Source organism: Pristis pectinata, chromosome 19, assembly GCF_009764475.1.
Source record: "Pristis pectinata isolate sPriPec2 chromosome 19, sPriPec2.1.pri, whole genome shotgun sequence".
Lineage (NCBI taxonomy): Eukaryota > Metazoa > Chordata > Chondrichthyes > Rhinopristiformes > Pristidae > Pristis > Pristis pectinata.
In genome coordinates this window covers 22,719,131-22,739,699 of record NC_067423.1, presented here as the reverse complement: position 1 = coordinate 22,739,699, position 20,569 = coordinate 22,719,131, and the positions used below count along the sequence as shown (strand labels likewise).

Here is a 20,569-nt window from a genome sequence, read left to right as displayed (position 1 = left end):
TTAAAAGTTCTTTTTTGACCTACTTTGATGAATCTCAAAGGAGACAATATTAAACTGCAGATAATAATCCTAATTTCAGCAGTTTCTTTGGTCCCTCAACTTGTTTACTAATTGACAAAATGTTTTATTTCCATATTTGTAAAAAAAAATGCATTTTGTGTTGCATTCATGTGACACTTAGTATAAATGCTTTTTTTTAATTCACTTTGATTGAAGGTTAATAATACCCATGATGTTTACACCAATTCACCAATTACATCTTGAGGCCATAAAAACATAGGTATATGCTTCGAAAATCTAGTCACTAGGGGTGCAATGGACCATAAGGATCTACTGATCCGCGAGGTATGGATTCCCCTCATAAGTTAATCTCTCATCAGTTTCAGAAAGACTCTGATGTCCAATGATATTGTCATCGTCGGCTGAGCAGCAAATTACATCAAAGAATTCTCACAAAAAATGAGGAATTTAAAAAATATCGCGTGATACCAACTTATGAAACATTAGGCAGAGAGTGAAATAAAAAAAATCACGATGGACACATGAGATTGGGGTAGAAGCTGAAATATTATAAAGTAAGTTTGCAAACACGAACCAATCACTGTTTTATCAGAGATTTACTGCATGTATTGGTTTGCTTTTGTCACTTGTACCGAGGTACAATGAAAAACTTGTCTTGCATACCGTTCATACAGGTCAATACATTACACAGTACATTGAGGTAGTACAGAGTAAAAATAATAACAGAATACAGAGTAAAGTGTCACAGCTACAGGGAAGTGCATTGCAGGTAGAAAATAAGGTGCAAAGTCAAACAAGGTAGATTGTGAGGTCAAGAGTCCATTTCATCGTATAAGGGAACCGTCCAATGGTCTTATCACCATGGGATAGAAGCTGTCCTTGAGCCTGGTGGTATGTGCCCTCGGGCTCCTGTATCTTCTGCCTGATGGGAGAGGAGAGTAGGGGAGGTACATAGCAATGAGAAGAAACCATTTGTCAGGAAGCTTTGGAGAGAGAAAAGGAAAGCAGAAGAGCGAAAACAATTAATCCAAGATGTAGAAAGAGTGAGAAAATAGAATGATAGATTTAAAAAAAATAGAGAGTGGAGCATTGGGAAAACGCCAAGGAGTTGTTGGGAGGCACAGAAACATAAAGCAATGCACCTTTCTCTAAATACTTGAGCAGCTTGTCAGAAAATGGACAGTTTTGTCACAGATGACAATTGTAGCCATTATGTCAAAACGAGGGATTCTCAGAAAACCAATGTAACATGACTGTAATTAGTATTTGGACCAAAAAAAGCGTGGATACTGGAAATCCTGATACAAACCAGAAATTGCTGGAACCACTTAGCAGTTCAAGTGGCACCAGTGAAGAGGGAAACAGTCAGTGTTTCAGGTCAAGGATCCTTCATCAGAACTGGAAAAGTGAGAAAACACATGTTTTAAGTAGCAGCATGGAGGAGGGTGGAGATAACAGAGGGAATGTCTGTGACAGAGTGCAGAGCAAAATTGTCAAAGCAACAATTACGATAAAAACTGACACTTGGACAGGAAAGGAAAAAGGGACAAATTAAAACTAGGAAGTACGATGATATCTGTGGAGAGAGAAAAGGAAGAGATGGTTAACTGAAATTATTAAATTCATTATCAAGTCCTGAGAACTACAACAATACCCAAAGGGAAGATGAGAAGCTCTTCTTTGAGCTCACGTTGGGCATTGTTGGAGCAATGTAGAAGGCCAGAGATAAAGGTCTGAGTGGGAATGGAATGGAGAATTGAAGTGACAGGTAAACTGGAAGCAAAGGTTTCAGCCACATCTCTCTTTTAAACTTATTTTGTTTTCCCTTTACTTTCCCTAACTGCTGATATACAGAACAATTGTTACCTTGACAACTTGAGTCTCCACTCTACCACAGACATTCCCACTGTTCTCTCCACTCTCCCTCTTTCTGTTACTTGAAACACTCCTGCTTTCTCGTTTTTTCCAGTTCAGATGAAGAATCCTCAACCTGAAACACCAACTCTGTTTCTCTCCCTGCTGTTGTTGCCTGACTTGCTGAGCACTCCCAGCATTCCCTGTTTTTGTTTGCTAATTAGTATTTGCTTGACTAATGAGCCAATGAAGCACCTTACTGATAACAGCTGACAGTTCAACACAGGAAAGAAAGTAGTAAACAAGAAGTGTCAGAAGAGTGTTTTTTATCTTAACCATTGTAAGCATAAATTTTACTAGTATATTCTTAATAATATGTCCAGAATTTATGAATCTAGTTCCAAGAATGAAAATAATTCATTCTCCGTTTATTTTAACCAATAGATGGCACATGGAGCTACTTGCATTTCCTCATTCCATGTTCATCAACATTGAATCCCTTGGCAAATCATAACATCAAAAATCTTACACATTATGGGCCACAGTTATCTGCAGGAATCAATTGCGACTGATAGGAGCAAGGTAGCATCATAGCTGTAATTGGACTTGGAAGTGAGAAGCTTGGACCAATGATCTGAAGATGTGTGTTCCTATTCCGCCAAGGGAGATGGGGAGTTCAAATTCACATTGGTAAAAGCAGTTAGGTTTTGCTGTTGGTTTAGCTTTTGCTTGGTGATAAATCTCAGTATATGAATGATGAAGATTAGTCAGTTAACTACAGGATTAGTCACTGGACTTTTGTGGGGGGGGGGGTGGGGGGTGGGAGCGGGGGAGAAAAGCTATCTAACACACACATCTCACTGTTGTTACTAAGAATCAAACTGGACAGATGACCTGCCATCAACACCAAGCCCAGCCAACCTTGCAAAATTTTTACTGACAGTAAAGGAATAGAGTGAGTCGTCCTGCAGTCAGCTCAAACTAGCATAGTCATATTTACCGAATAATACCTTACAGTCAACCCAATCCCCCAGACAGACCTGTCATGGTTCCTGGAGACGTCCTATTCTATCAACAGCACAGACCCATCTGAACTTGCTTTATAATGGTGGTGGATTTGGTATTATTCAATACGAGTCCACACCCCTTCTCTTAACAATTTTATAAATAACTGATGGTGTCATAGGCATAAGAAAATGGTTTCTGGTAACATTAAAGATTTAATTTCATGAAGAATGAAAACAATGTCTTAGCCTTGTTCTGGTTACATGAGCTGGTGTTTTGTGTCATGCACAGTAAGTTCATGCCCATGATTTTTTTTTAAATAGCGACCTCTGCACAGGGTTATTTTTCTGACCTGCCGTGAGAAGGGTGTTCATTCTGGGCACCTGAAGCAAACAGTTAACTCATTCCAGTGTGTATTCCATGCAATGAAATAAAAAAAAGTTTGAAATCTGCTACAGGTCGACTGGCTTTGAAATCAGGAACAGGTAGAAAGATGCCCCAGGATATTAACCTGCCTTCTCCCTTTGTAGATATAGGCAAACTAGGTCTGTATTTTCATAATTTTCTGTTATTCACTTCAGATTTCCAGCTTTTGCGGTTGTTTTTTCACCCTGTTTAGTTTTGCATTTTGCAATGATTGATTAAACATTGTTAACTGCACAGGCCAGCAAAGGAACAAGTTGTCAGCTCAGCTTTTCTGTTAGGAATTGGAGAATTAAGGTTTATGTCCTTTATCATTGATGAAATCATAAATGAAATATATTGAATGTTATTTTGTTTCTTTTGGGCCTCAATTTAAAACTTATTGGCTCATATCAACTTTTATACATATGAAAATTAGATTTCAATAAAGGAGACATTTAATAATGCTGATAAACTGAAACTAAGCTGATTGTGGGATATAAATTGCTGCTCTGTTGTTATTTGTGATAACTGTGTGATGTAGTAACATATAAAGTTAATGGAACTGAATTTCAGAAATGAAGTGCAACACACATACAGTGGGCTTAATTGAAAAAATGCATTGTGGGCTAAGCACAAACAGTGGAGAGCAGATTTCTGCCCAGTGTAACTCAAGCATTTTTCTTTTTGATCCATTCTAAATAGAAACAAACCTCAATAATTCACTTGCCACCTCCCAACAAAGGTATCTTATTTGAGTCGTTCCATCATTAAAACAAAAGGGCAGCGGAATTCAGCGTGTTGACAAGAACAATAAGAAGGTTTTAATTACTGGTTGTGTTAAAAAAAAGTATCAGAATTTTTCTTTAAGTGGGTGAAATTTGTGAGATCATAAGCACAGATGGTGAGTTCTCAATGCCTCATTAGGCTACCAGAATAGCTAGATATGAAGATGAACTGGAAAAGATGGGTATCTTTTTGACATGAAGAAGCAGATTACAGAGTGATATAATGGTGTTTACATTTAGAAAGACTAGATTAAAAGTTGAGTTCATGTTGTGGCACTCTGAGTTTTAGATTGATCTTTTGAAATGGATACAATATTTATAACCTGGATGCACATTGACTTTATGAGCTGGTAGCCCAAGCTCACTGTTTTAGTGCCTTAACCTAAAAGCAGTGTCACATTTAAAAGTAGATTCTATTTTTACTGACTTAATCACTCCTTTCATTAATATTTGAAATCTAGGACATCTTTAATATTAATGCTAAATAAAATTTATCAGAGGATTGACAGTCTTTCCAATCTTAAGCTGTACAGCTCAAGTGAATGACCTTGCTCATACTTACCATATTGTAGAGGGAATTAGGGACCATTTTACTTTGCAGAAATCCCAATCTGTCATTTATAAAAATTAAAATGAGTCATTCCAATTAGCATTTCAGAAATCTTGAAGGAAAGTTTATCCCATGCGATTGTTGTCTTTTATGCATACATCTTCAAAGCATTTGCACTTTCTGGTTTAATGCAGGTGTCTGTCTTTAATAGTGTTGTCTCCACACACACTGCAGCTAAATTATCAACAAACATGCTGTTTGCCTGTTAATGACTGTGGAAATCATGCTGAATCTTGCACATAAGCCTATAAAATGTTTGTAATTTCCACTTATGGCATTCAAGTATGTCAGTAAAAAGAGAATTATTAAAGGTGAGATGGAACTCCAGGGATTGTTGATTTACACATCATCAAAACCTGCAAGGATATGTAATCAGCACCATGGCGATTGATGCTGGACAGAAGAATGTTAGAAAGGAGGTAAATTCTGCAGAGGCTGAAAGTAATAGGATGGATAATAAGCTGTGGAAGGCAAAGTAACAAGACCTGGCTCTGTACATCAATGAAGTACAAGTTTGCAAAATGTTCAAGGTGCTACCTTGTTAAAGCAATATCAGATGAGTCCTCACACATCAAATCCACATCATAGAAATAGTTGATTCAACCCAAGCGGCTGTCTGATAATAATGCTCCCCAAAAGCCTTTTACCTGTTATCATATAGCCCTTCTAGAATAGTCCTGTCAGAATAAATCTGAGACCAAAGTTCTCTATTCTTTTCTTGACCACTTATCTGGTTTCTTTAAATGCATCTAAGCTATTTTCTGCAACCATTCATTTGTTGTACTTGGCATTATAAAGTACTTAGTGATCCTGGACAGAGTGGGCTTGAAGCCCTTTGAAGGTTGGCGCTGACAGCTCTGTGCTCTGTGACATTGGACATGGATTTTCCAGCAGGCCTGTCAATGCAACTAACCTTTCATTATGCAGCCATCTGTTGTGGGGGAACTCTGTGACACTGCTAGAGCCCAGCACCTACAGGTTAGGCTGTTTAACTTGAGTGGTACGGATGCTTTTTTTTGACGTTGATCCTGGATAGGATAAATAGTCACATGATTAGTTAAGGTCAAATCATGTTTAACCAGTTCCATAGAATTGGTTGATGTGGTGAGGATAATCCAGTTGATGTGGTGAACATGGACTTGCAGATGGCTTTTGATAATGTGCTACATAATGTGCTTGTAAAGAAAGTTGAAACACAAGGCAAAAAGGAGCATTGATAGTTTGCTAAATAACTGACAGAGGGTTATGATGAATGGTTGTATTTTGGACTGGAAGATGGTGAATAGTGGTGTTCCTCATGGATCAGATATGGGCCTCTAGTTTTCTCACCTTGTCAATTTATGTTTTAACCAGTTATCTCATCTTGTTTTAATCTCATTCCAATAAAATAAATTAGCTTGATCTTTATTTTACAGGTGTCCCTCAAGTTACCAATTTATAAACTTTCTTATGACTGCTATTGAACTACACTTATTTTCCTATTTTCCCTGGTTTCTTTTTCATTAATCTAACTGGCAAGGATGCCTTTCTTGTTGAGCTTCTCGGTCAGAAGCAAGTCTTAAACATGCTGTTTAAATCCCCATTCACTTTTCCTCTTTTCCTCTTTTCCTCCTTTTTAAGACAGATTAGCTGAGCTAAATCAAACCTCCCATAATTATAATGCAACATTTTCTTTGTAGGTGAATTTGATTATACAGTGTACCACTGCTTTTTCGCAGTTTGGGTAATGTAAATTCACCCTTACAGAACTCACAAATCAGAAACAAAAAAATTGAGATCTGGAATTAAAATTTGCTCTGAATTCATGTGGAGGGAAAAAAACTAAATAAATAATGTGAAAGAAACTTTGTCAACTTTTAGCTAGGGTTAATGATACGGAAAATCAGGTTATGGATGGTTTCCTAGGAACAGAACTCCTCTGTAACATGGGGGTGTAACGTGGATATTTCCCTCTGGGTCTTGGTGAGGCTGAATGTTGATGTAAAGTCGATGTAATTATAAATTTTGTTCTTTGTAGAATTATATTTCTATATACTATAATCACACTTTTGTTCAGGATTTTACAATCACTTTCCAAAGCAAGTAGACCAGAAATTTTAATGACTGTAACTGCTTCACCTCAGAGAGGAGGTGGTCAAAGGTCCCTCCTTGCAGTAAGGGTGAAAAACAGAAGCTGCACTTGCAAAGAGTCCTACACTTCTCAGAGCCTGGTTGCAGTGCAGTAGTGACAGAGGTACACTCAGGAAACAGGAAGATACACATTTGGAAAGGAAATTGCATTCCTGAAATGTATCCACATCCACACTCTGCTGTTTGAAATAGTATCTCATATATGTTGTTTAGTTGATTAAAGCTACTGCCCTCCATGTGTTTGTGAACACAACTAACGTTGGCGTTTAAGTTGGAGCAAGAAACTGCAAATGCTGGAAATCTGAAACCAAAACAGGAGATGCTGGAAACACTCAGCAGGTCAGGCAGCACCAATGGGGAGAAAAACCAAGTTCACATTTTCAGTTATGGACTCTCCATCAGAACTGGAAAAGTGAGAAGTCAGGTGTATTTTAAGTTTCAGGGAGGGGGAAGGTGGAGAGGGGAGGAAATGTCTGTGCTAGGATGTAGACCAAAGTTGTCTTGATTACAGTTACTTTAAATACAGCATTTAGTGACAGAGGAGAAAAAAAGAAACATTGAAACAAAAAAGGGAGCCACATCTGTGGAAAGAGAGAGAAATGCGGTTCCCTGAAATTATTAAATTCAACTTAAAGTCCTGAGGGTTGTAACATACCCAGATGGAAAATGGGCTGCTGTTCTTCAAATTTATGTGGAAGTTGTTGAAACAATGTAGGACAAAGACAGAAGAGGCCAGAATCAGAGTGGGGTCTTTTTGTCTACGGCTCCTACACTGCTCTCTCACACCGACCTCCGATCTTCAGTATCCTACATTTCTCTGATGATGCCCAGCATAAGTTCAGGGAACAACAACTTGTCTTTTGTTTGGACACATTGCAACTCTCAGGTCTTATTGTAGAATCTAACAATTTCAGGTAAGCAGTGCTTTTCTTTCCTGCACAAATGTGGCTGTACCTCTCTGTTTCAAGATGTTTCTTTCTTTCTCTTCTGTCCCAAACTGCCAGTTTTTAAAGTGATTGTTAGCTTGACAACTTTGTTCTGCACCCCATCACAGTGATTCCCCCTGCGCTCTCCACGGCTACATCTTCCTACAACTTAAAACATGCTTGGTAAATTGGTTTATTTTTGTCACATGTACTGAGATACAGTGAAAACCTTTGTTTTGCATGTCATCCATACAGAGCATTTCATTACATCGGTGCATTGAGGTAGTACAAGGAAAAAACAATAACGGCTTATTTTCTCATTTTTGCCGTGTTGCTTGACCTGCTGAACACTTCTGGCATGTTAATGCTTGAAAAATTAAGTTGTTTAGTTCCCTTTTTCAACGGCTGCCCCATCATCCTTGCCTGTGGTGGTATACGATACTTGGACTTCAAAGTTCTCCAGTGTTTTAATCAGCTGGAGAATTTATAGGAGTCTTGGTATTGAATGCTGGCAGTTTATTAAGGGAGGCAAGCTCAGTCATGGTTCCACCTGTACTTCCTAACAGGAATTACTGCAAACCCCAGTGTTGATTTTTGCTCCCTTGCTGTTCATGAAAGAATATGATTTAAAATTAATTGTACAACTGCTTAAGATGACTGGCCTGCTTCTTAGGCTCTCTTGTATTTATATTCACGAAGTGCAGCCTAGTTAAAACAAATTTACACTTCATCGGTGAAGCACAATCAAGTTAAAAATGAAATAATACAGTTTATGATATGTTATTGGAATTGAATACTTGAATGATTGTCTTTTTCCAGATGAATTGCAGTTATTGAAAATTGAGATTTTAGTTCATTTGAATGTGATTAGTATGTTTTTAATTGGATTATTTCCACAGATATTCTAACCTGTTGCTGTTTTTATGTGCATCTGTGTCTTATATTCCTGTCTCTCTATATGTACCTGTCACTTTACCGTTACAATAGGAACTCGGTCTTGTTATCACAGGAACTCTGCCCGTCTTCAATCTAACTCAAGATGCTAGCGGAAACCGGGTATGTTTTAAGTTGGAGAGTGTGGTATTTTCTGCCTTAAATCTGTGCAAAAAACAGTGATCGTTACTCGTATATCTGCAATTTTCATTGGCTTTTCAAAAAGGCTTTTTTGTTCTGGAACTATTGTGAAACTGTTTCCCACAAAACTCTAATGCATTGCTCTGAAGTAGAGGTTCTGTAAAAGGATGTCAGAATTTTCACACAATTATGAACAACAAATTTATATTGTTTGCTATTTGTAGCATAATCTGGAACATGTGCTGATTGGTACTGCCAGAGACTCTGGCTTGCAGTCTCTCAACTTTGCCAGGAATTAAAGGACATGGTTTTTACAATTACAGATTTTACAATCAAAACAATATCTACTGTGATGATAAGCTGGCTGAGATGAGCCCAGATAATAATGTTCAGACCCATCAGGTCTCTCTTTAATACCCTTACAATGACCTCATAATTTATCCTCAGTTTAAAAGACCATTATGTTATATCTCCCCTCAGACCTTCAGAGACACAAAGTATGTATTGTCTGTGGCCTCCTCAATACTCCCAAGTTCTATCACAATTTGACCAAAACTCATTAACGTCGTTATTCTTGTGAACACTTTATTTTTTCCTCCTGTCTTTTCCCAGTCCCTCTCCCTGCCACTAATGGAGGACTGTAGAGAATGCAGCTGTCTCGGTTGCCTGCTAATGGAGTAATAATAGGACTCTACCAGAATATCTTCAGATTCTCAGGGCTCTTGTATTACTCTGTGTAGTATTTAACCTGGGGCAGAGAGTCTTCTTAGTTTTTGCAGTATGTTTCATAGCTTACATCATCCAGATGCATTTGGAGTTGTCAGTAAGAATGTCAGTAACTCTGCTTGCTTGACATTAAATAGTTGGCCTGACATTGATCAATCCAGTCGAGCTTTGAATGGCCAAAAAACTGCCTTGTTTCTTTAGCTAACTGCTGATAGAAATTGAGAGACAAGAGAAAAACAAACAATATGAGTTACTTAAGTAAAGAGAGATTAAGATATTTAAGATAGGTTATATCAATTGGAAGCTAAAATAATGCTTACATTAAAATAAACAAGAATGGGGAAGTAGAATAAAGAGAATAACAGCTTGCATTTGTATGAAACCTTTTAATATAGTAAATTATCCCATGAGCTAAGAAAAGTAGAAGTACAAAATATTTTGTTCATTCATTTGACAATAAAGCTCCTGCCATCTGACAATGGTTATAACTATGATGTCAGTTTCATCATAGTGCCCTAACATCAGAAAAGTTTTAACTACGATCAATCCTTAATTCCCACTTGAGTTCATTGTAATGATAAAAATATTGCTTAGCTCCTTGTCACCAAGTACAAAAGTTAGCTAATGCTTTTATATGAAAAATGAAATGAATGAAAATATTTTAAGGGATTTTTTTTGCAAGATATTAATCATTATTTTGACCATATGACCTTTCAGAACCAGTTGATTCTTGGAGTGATGGGCATTGATGTATCTCTAGCTGACGTAAAGAGGCTCACACCCCGTTACACTGTAAGTATAGTTCAGAAGTTCTCTCTGGTCATTCATCATTGGTACTCCATTCAGTTATTCCTGGGACTTTTTAAATAAATATTAGCTATTCTGTGCAGTAGTGAGCAAGTTCCAGCAAATTTGGGATTTCCACACATGCATGTGCAAATGTGCAATCCCAAACTTCCTGATTGTTGGTTGTCAATGACTCTAACAGTGACAGAGTCTTGGCAATTCCTCAGTAGTAACAGTGGAGAATCTGACAGCTGGGACCTGCTGTAGGAACAGCATCTCCGGTCAGTTCAATAAGAAGGGACTAAAATAGGTCTTAGGTCACATACTTCTTTTCTCATTGAATTTATTTAAATGTTTTAGTTTTCAATTTTTAGAAACTTTAAAAGTAAACAAAACATTATTTAATTAATACGTGGATTATTTTGATGGCAAGACCTCCAAAAACATTACAGATTTTCAACAGCTTTGACAACTAGCTGAGCCAGGGATGTGGCTCAGCAGTCAAAGGTCTTGCTTTGTTCTGCACCCTGCCCCACTCCCCACCCCACATTGCACCTATTTGACCCTAATACTGCCTGCCACAACAGAGCCATCTGTAATGGGGATTGGGATGGGTTTTTTTGAGGAAGTTATAGCGGGGAAATTCTCACTGGATGAATGCAGACCTAGTGCTTATATCAGTGGTGAGCATGGGCAGCTTGCTGTTGACCAGAGTATTTAGTCCATAACGAGTATAGTTTCTTTTCCAGGCCCGTTATCCTGCAGACTCAGTTTTATACATTTTATCTGGACTCTTCAGTTCAATATACAGGCTAATGAACCACCCACTGTCCAATAGGTTACGTGCTGATGCTCCTGAAGAAAATATCATTGTTTTTTCTTCAAAGTAGGTTTACATCAGTAGATGGTTCAAGTAATGAATATAATAGTTAACTCAAAATATAAAATACTTGAATTGAAAATTATACAAAATATTTAATGTTTTTACTGTTGTGATTCAGTGTTTGCTTGCATACTGAATGTGTACTAATTACTTTAATTTTGATCGGTAATTATACATAATTACATTTATACTGCACTGGCATAAAGGCAGTCTAAACTCCAAGTAATCTTTTGAAAGTGTAAACTTGTTCAATGTTAGCACATTAGAAAAGTACCACTGTCTTTGAATGAGATGTAGATCCTGCATTTTATGTTGAACAACATTACAGTAATATAAATGTTTTCTTTCATTTTGCATATAATCTGTAATATTGGATTATGTCTTCTTAATGTTATAACAGCTTGGGCCTAATGGATATTATTTTGCAATCGATCCTAATGGTTATGTATTGCTTCATCCAAATCTTCAGCCTAAGGTGAGTTATGTTAAAATTATATAGATTCTAATGCTAAATGCATGAGGACCTACCATCTCAGGCTCTAAGGAAGTTAGTAACTTGTAATGAAATAATTGAAGCTGGATAACCTAGGAATTGCCTGAGTGCAGCATCCCAGATTATTTATTGATTTTGTTTATTTGATGCTCACCACTTACTATTCAAATTAATAACTCAAATGCACTATTGTGTGACTGTGATCAACCTTTTGACTCTAAAATATTTTTGTTGCAACACTGGAACTTAATTATAATAGAAAGGCAGGAAATGAAATCTTTATTGTGTTTTACATAAGGCTACAATCTGGTGATTTGATTTCATTCGTACCACATACCCTTAGTCACACAATGATCTAAAAACATTAGGGACCCTGCAGAACATTTAGATTTAAATAGCCAGTATTAGGTTCAATTTTATGAACAGGTTTGAGTACCTGTTAGTTGGCTGGAATGAAAAGAATGAGCAAATTTGCATATTTACCTTGAATTGGCCTTTCATAAGTCAAAACAATTTTTAATGCAGCTTCTGTGAAATTGCATATTAGCCTAGTTTGATCCTGAGAGAAATTTTAGAAACATGGGCAACGATGTGGTCCTGCTCTATTAAGAAATCCAGCTGAGTGAGCTGAGTTAATTATGAATGTGGCTGTATTATGTATAAGTAGCATTTATTAATAATATGGCACTTCTGTAATGATAATGGTTTAACCTATTTGAAAGTATACACTCTACTTGTTTCTAACTGATTCTTTTTCCAATTAAGCTTATCAATATAGTATGTTTTGGATATATTTTGCAGATTCTATAATAACCTCTCCTCTGTGTTATGTTGTAAATAAGGTGAACATTGTAAACGGTATGTGCAAAATGTAATGGTGAATGAAACTTGTCCGTTGTGGAGGTTTTAATCTAGATAAATACACAATGAGAGGGACAAAAGGGTTATAACAATTGTACTAATGTCCAGCCAGCAGTTCTGCGGGGATCAGTGCAAATGTCTGCATATCTGAAAACCACGGTGGTATATAATAATGTGGAAACCAGGAATGCCCTGGAGGTTAAATGCTGACGCACCTGACCTTTTCCTCCACTGCTGAATTCTTCAGTTTTAAGCCAGCCGTGACTGGCATATCTAGTGCAGCCTGATTTATTTGAATCAGATTGCCAACCTGGGTAAATTGACATAAGTAAATTGACATAAAATTGGTTTAATTAATATGTACATTTCTAAATAAATTTACAATTTTAATTAATGTTTTTTAAAATTATCTAACTTAGCTTCAACTGCTTTGGTCAGAGGAGACATTTAGAAAGAGTTGAAAAGGCCTTTGACAAAACCATCAGGCCAGTCTGGAAACTGGGCCTTGGGGTCCACCATCTGAGGTTGAGTTGGTACTTGTGAGGATAGACTCAGCAGTGAAGCCTGTAGTTTGTTTGCACCTATACAGTGGCAGAAGATTAAGGTGGCTGCAGAGATACCATGGTGGATGATGGGTCATTCAAGGTATGTGATGGGTCATTATCCTGCAGCGAACAGAAATGAACATAAGTGACTGCTTTTGATCCCCTCTGGAAAACAATTTGAAAATTGAGTTCAAACTTGATGGAAATGGCATTGTATGTGGACATTTTTAAAAAGCCAGTTTCTCCCCCTTTAATAAAATTCCCAACAGGAATGCTGATGTGTTTCTACAGTTTTGCCAGTTTGCTTGTGGTGCTGCATGTCAGAGAGACTACTAAAGGAAATCCCTTCCAGAGCAAAGGTACATAGCAAAGACAGCTGATGCATTGGCTGTCTTTGATTAACTAGCAAACTAACGGTGGGCGGAGCTATCAGGAAATATGTACTGACTTGAGAACTTCAATTTTATTTTTTCATTAGAAATTGCTTCTTAGACCTAAATTAATCCATGTAATATCATACAAGGAGGTGAGCATGCCTGAGTGTGTTTAATTCATAGTAGAAATATTCCTTTTTCAATGTGAGTAGTAATTAGGGATTGAAATTTGCCAGGTCTAAAGATAAATCATAAATCATCACGGTATTTTAAAAATGATTCCACTGCTGTGATTGACATCAGGCATTGGTACTTGGAAAAGAGGAAACATTTCATTCTCCTTTATGGGCCCATGGATACAGGAAGAATTGGAGAGGGTCTTGGCCCTTTCTCTCAGTTGGTTCAATGAGATAAACTGCCCCTTTGCTACACAAAGTATATAGTTACCAAGAGTGTACGAAAAACCACGTTCGTCAATTAAAAGCAGAGGCTTTTTCGGGCCTCACACACCCCTGGTTTTTCACCCGCTTCCTTGTTGAGGAGGGAGTTGCTTATTTCTCCACACACATGTCAGCAAGTATTTACTGGATGTGTGTCCCTCCAGCTGTAAAGTTCTAATATTCTCGCCATGCCTCACCATGTATCATTAATTGAAGAATTGATACCCAAAATTTAACCCAGAATAGACCTTCATTGACCAACCTTAGTGCTTCCAGAACAGCCGTCAATCTCTCTTTGTCAAAGTATTATTATGGTCGCTGGTGAACAGGTTGTCATAATTTCTCCTCACAACTGTCAGTGAGGACATACCTCCTCACGAGTGCCTCACCAATTATTGAGCATCCTGTCAGGATCACCATTTACTTATAGGACTGTTGTGCCTTCAGCAAGTGTGCATAAAGAAACCAGTGGCAGAGGGAAAATACTACATACTGTATTTTCTACTGGTTTGTTAAGGAACAATTAGCATCTTAAATATTGCAGGAGCAAGGGAAAGCCTGTAAGGATGCTTTCTTCAGTATTTCATTCATTCATTCTTTTATTTATTGCTGCTGCCAAATAACAGTTCATGGGATTTGGACTTGTCCCAGGGGTCTGCATCTAATAGCGGAGTTGATATTGAGCCAGCACAATGAAATTCAACTGAGCTGGAGCTTGACACCACCCAGCGGGAGTTACCCCTCGGTCTGAGCAACAAGAAAGATGAGCATCTGGGGCACAAAGGCAAAGAGAGGCACATTTCTGAGACAAAGACCATGGTATTGTGCATCACAAGAGGGAGCTTTACCTTGTTTTGAGATGTTGTACATTGAGCTTGCCCAGAAATTGAGGTCCAAATCTGCTCAGTGAGTATCACTTCTGTCAAAGATATTGGAGCTGCTGTAAAAAAAAAAGAACCATGGATCTTGCTAATCTACTGAAGAGAAATAAAAGCTACAGCTGAGAGAAGGAACATAACAAATAGTTATAGCAAAAATCAAACTGCGGAGGAACTCAGCAGGTCGAGCAGCATCTCTGGAGGTGAAAGAAGTTGTAGATGTTTTCAGTCAAAGCATTGCATCAAGACCCTGATTAGGACCAGAAAGAAAAGAACAGAATACTGCAAACAGAAAATTGATCTTGCAGAGGCAAAACTGAACACTAAAGGAAACGCCTGAGACCACAAGAAAATGTGGGAGTTATAGAAAGAACTAAAGGCAAAAATAAAGGAAAACATAAAAAGAACCGAGGAATTGAAAATGAAGCAAAGGCTGAGAGAAGAATTGCCTTTGTAACAACAGAAGGAGACTCCACAAGAAGCAAACACAGTCCGGCTTGGGAAATAAACTTCACAGGTCACTATTTTGAAAGCAACTTCACTTTGAGTTGTTCTCCCTGTATTTCTAATTCTCTAAAAAGGAAGCATTGAATCAAAATTATTCATCTTGTCAGTATTTAATAGTATTGCACTTATTTTATAGGCTTAAAACAGGTGCAAAAGGCCTCTGCAGGACCAAATTTATCAATGCTTCATGTGGAGAGGTAGTCAAACTCAACTGTTTCAGTCCTTTTGTTAGCTGGACTATTGGCTTCTTGAAATGAGCACAGGTATGATTGAACCAAGGGTACCTCATGTTTTCCAAACCCAGAATTGTAAATTCATTTGCCCTTGTCAGATGGAAAATCTTCTATGCTTTGTGTTTTACTTTCCCACAAACCAGAATCCTCACCTTACTTTAAGTCTTCACTCTCTGGACTGTAGTGAAGGACAAAATTGCCAAGGCCTTAGCAATCATGATGCCTTAACAGAGGCGAGGGAGGACTAGTATCCTCTATGTCACCGTGCTCCAAACTTATCACTAAGAAATTAATATTGGGAAGCACACCTCAAAAACACTGAGCAAACCTTAGCAGTGTGCACAAGAGAATTCTGCCAATAAATTCTGAATCTTATTGACTGGCTAATTAGATAGTCATCTTTCTGGCTTATTCAGTCAACGGTAATTTCACTGTCTGACTTTGTTTTGCTCACCTTAGGAAGCTAATAAATCTTTCATTGTTGCAATTTACAACACCTGTGTGGCGTCTAAAGAATGGAATTGTTTTTCCACACTTTTTATTCCTGAGATATCACCAACCATTTGATTTTGAAATCTCCACGTAATTGTTGCCAGAGCAACAGGACCTCTTTCAATCTCAACAGAAATTAAACTGTCAAGGCCACTTGTACAGCTATATTTACCTGAAACACTGCCAATTTTTTCCTGCCCATTCCTACAGACTCCACATTGAGCCTGGTATAGATTTCTCATGTATTTTACTACAGTATGCAAACTGAAACATACCAGCCTAAATCCTAGACAGGCTGCCCTGGTTCTTTAATTTTTCTGTTAAAATGCTACAGATTTAAGGGCAGGCCTTTTCTCATCAAGTATACCTTCTCTTCTATTTTTTTTCACATCCTATTTTCGCACTTCCACCTCAGTCTTACACGATGTCCAGATGAAAACTCTCCATAATCACAATTCTTCAAACAGCCACTTCAAAAATGGCATTCCACTGGAACATTCACTTATGACAATTCTGTTGATGAGCAAACTAAGCACAGATTATATAAATGTATACTGCGAATCACCATAACTTGTGTTCCACTTGTAACCTTTTGACAGCATGATACATTTGATGTATAAGTGCTTATCAATCACTTTCAGTAGAAATTTCTCACTGCACTTGTGTGGTCATTGAACAATTGAATAATTTGTAGTATTTTAGTGGTAAATAGCTGGTTATTATCATTGCATATTTGACATATTTGTTCATATCCTCCTGGAGATTTTTATTTAAATAGACATTAATTTTGTGAACAGTGGCAAAGTGACTGCACTCAGTGCTAAAATCAATGCCCACTCAGATCTTCTGAACACTACAGCATGGATTTCTCTTTTCCCAGCAATAATTGTGATGCCATGAAGCTGAGTGTGTGACCAATTCATTGAAAATTTCTCACAGGCAGCCCACCAGAACACTTTGAGAATTTTGTAAAGAGTACAAAATAAAAAAAATGAACATACGAGTTTAAGGTAGAACTCTCATAAACTCATATTTTATAGTTATAATTTATAAAAATCTAATCTAATTCTACTCTATTTCTAATCCACATAGACATAAAATTAATTTCTTGGAGCCAGAGAACCAGCTAAGCAGTATTTATTAATAAACCATTAAAAACTCCCAGCTAGTGGAACAAAGTATAACATTCTCAGGCTTTTTACAGTGGCTGTTGCTAAGTACCCAGTCACTGATCCCATTGATTACAGTGGGGGAATATCGAAGAAGAGCCAACCTGCAGGGAAGCACTTCATCACGTTGGGATTTCTGTGTTGAACTGCACACACACAGAACTTGATAACATGATGGCACACACTGACAGTTATGTGATTGGTCCAGCTGTAAAATCGGGGTCAAGTAAATGTTCAACATTCAAGTTAAATCTGAATTATGAGGAATTGAGCAGTTCAATTTGGGTTCAGTGACTGTAATATTTAGATATATTTATCATTTAATCTGAGCTATTTCTGTCAGTATAAACAAAACTAATAGCATTCTGCCAGGATACCACATGCTCTGAATATACTTATACTTTTATAAGTGTGTACAAGTGGTAATCGGAGCACACTGCACGATGGAATGGTTCAGGATTGCACTCAGTGCTGAGTGGTTCAGGACCACAAAGACATCTGTTAACAGATAAACTTAATCATTTTGAATGACACAGTCTTTAGATCATGGCAACAATTGATTTATAATTTATGTAACAAAAAGTAATAAATAGATAAATTAACTGGCAGTTCTGGTTCTTGCAATCATTAAAGATGTTTGAATATGTGCTAATTGGTCTGTGCAATAGATGTTCAGACAGCTGAAAGAAGCAGCATTCCAGATTGAAGAACAGGTGAATCCATGGGAGAACAAACAAAAAATCAGTGTCCTTAAAACTACAGATCATGAGCATCAATGTCTGACCATGGCAGTTTTATAGTACTTTTATATACTTAATGCAATATGGATTGACTGTTCACTGAAGAAACTATTTGTTACAAAATTGATTATGTGGATTTTATTAATTCTGATTCATAAAGTCTTCTTTCATTTTACAATAATGGGAAGCTGTGTTTTCCAGGCAAATTTCAATCCCTATGATTAGCCAATAGTTCTTATACTACTATCAAAGTATGTTTTAGATTTCTAAAATCCATGACTGTAGAGGTCATTTAATCCATGACCTCTACAGTCTCACTTCATCAAGCTGTGGGGAGTGGGGAGAGCTCTACTACAGCTCCCCTAGGTTCAGATTCCGTTATTTTAGGCATTTAGCCAATTATGTTGGATACCATGGATCAAGCCAGAGGACCAGAAGAGAACAATAAATGCTGAGGTGAATTAAACCAAAACTTATTTTTCTCTGTGCTGTAATCTGCTACATTCATATTCCAACCTTGATAAGAAAATTAATTTTCCTGATGCGTTTCTAAATCAACATTATACATTTTATATATAATGTGTGAGTGTGCTTATACAGTTTTGATAAATCCATTGTTCAATAATAAACAGTTAATGACAACAAATCAAAATTTCAATCTATCAGTGTCAAAATGTTGTGGTCATCAGACCACTCTGAAGTCAGTACATTTTTATCATCATTTAGATGTATCTGTACAAAGATAAATATTCCCATAAAAATAACACTATGAATCAAATGCAGTACAAAGTTACTAGTTACTAGCAATTACCTCAACTATTTCTGCAGAAGCAGCTAAAGTTACTGGCAAAATTAGTGACACAGTTGTTTAAAACAAAAGTTTAGTTGAGATTAGAATTAATGTTTGAGGGAAGAGGCAGAAAAGAGGTAATCACCTGTATCTGCCTCCACAATGATGAACTGGGGATGAAGATCATCTTTTTCATAAGGTTATATTCTGTAGTAATTGCTTGACAAAATTATTACTATTCATTTTTTAAGAGAATATTTGAAAGGAAGATCATGGATAAGGAGGAATAAACTCTCCTCCCTCACTACTGATTAAGAGAAAACATGGGGCCAACTCTATTCAGTGCTAACAGTCAGGGGAAAGATGCATGATCCAGAAATGGATTGAAAATAGATGGAGGCTGACATTTCAACAATTCAATGGCATCTTAAATTGTGTGTTTATTTTTCAAGCATCCACCTTCCTCTCAATCTAAACTTGATAGGACGACTTTGCTTGAACCTGTTAAATTCTTAAGTAGCTAAACAACATTGAAGTTCTTTAGGATTAGAAAATAAGTATATTGAATGTTCTAGATATATAGTTGAATGTGCTTGTATTTACATTGGTATGTTAAAGATGATGGTAATTTTAAAATGAATATATGGCTGGCATACCATTTGATGCAAAGGGTGATTTATGGTCTAGAACTGCAAGCAAATGGTACAATCACTCAGGAATATTGATATCTCGATTTATTTTTTTCTGTTCACTTGTCTAATTTAAACTTGCTAATTTTAATAATGCTACTAAAAATATTTTTATATTTGCTTTGTTAACAGTCAACACCTTCCCCTTTTCAGTTCTGAAAAGGAGAATTTAATTGTAGGGTGCCCTATTCTTCCTTCCATTGGGACAGCCTTTCCTTGTAAAATGCATCAAGTAATACTCTACAAGGGCAATCGGGAGTTCATTATTACACCTTAGCATCCTAACATCAAGGGTGGAATCTAATTTCTGGATAACCTTGTGTGTTTGAACAACATAGCGAAGGAGGAATGTTCCTTTCTTTCAATAAAGATTATGATTTAAAGCTGGTAACCTTGTGAACTGGGACCAAATGCCAATATCAGTGCTGCACTTGCCTCAGTCCACCCAAAATTGGTCCCGAAGCCTAACAATTTAGGTGTGTTGTTATTTGTCAGTCTACAGAAGGACCATTCATTGCTTACAGCAAATTTCGGGTAGTAATCCTCGAGGGAGTAGCAGGAAGGTTGGTGATGAGATGCCCGTTGATTGTCGCAAAAGTGCCATTGAACCAGGAAGACCTCCCACTGGGTTCAAACGATTTAAAAGTTAATTAATTTATTGCCTCTTCCACACTACCTGTAAAACTGAACTGCCCTTTTCTCAGAAGTAATATTGAACAGTTCTCAATATCACAACACAGCGGCCTATAAACCTGCCATTGGGAGTCACTCACAACACTTGAAAAATAGTTCAACCCAGTCTCAGGCATTTTTTGGGGGTCCTTTTGTGCAACACATAGACTATAAAAAATAAAGCCAGGAGTAGGCTATACATCCTGTTCCCCGCCATACCAACTTCACCATTCAATAAAATCAATGGCTGATCTTTTACTTCAGCACCACTTTCCTGCACTTATCCTTTATTTCTTCTTTCCTTTAATATCCAAAATTCTGACCATGCTGTGGAACACATTCAACACCCACATCTCCACCACTCTCTTGGATAGAGAATGCCAAAGATTCACTACCCTCGGGTGAATAAGTTTCTTCTCATCTCACTATGATTCTAGGCACTCTAGCCAAAGGATTCTTTATCTAGCTTCTAGCTGTGTAA

At 37.2% G+C, this 20,569-nt stretch overlaps 1 protein-coding gene across 2 annotated transcripts in view; it reads left to right on the top strand.

The window, feature by feature from the left end:
* The window catches only part of LOC127580329 (voltage-dependent calcium channel subunit alpha-2/delta-1), a 532,630-nt gene that overhangs the window by 407,558 nt on the left and 104,503 nt on the right, over positions 1-20,569 (top strand). For both annotated transcript variants that reach the window (XM_052033643.1, XM_052033642.1), the window contains 3 exons: positions 8,724-8,792; positions 10,254-10,328; positions 11,606-11,680. In XM_052033643.1, coding sequence (XP_051889603.1) covers positions 8,724-8,792; positions 10,254-10,328; positions 11,606-11,680 — 219 coding nt within the window. The remainder of the gene's footprint in view (positions 1-8,723; positions 8,793-10,253; positions 10,329-11,605; positions 11,681-20,569) is intronic.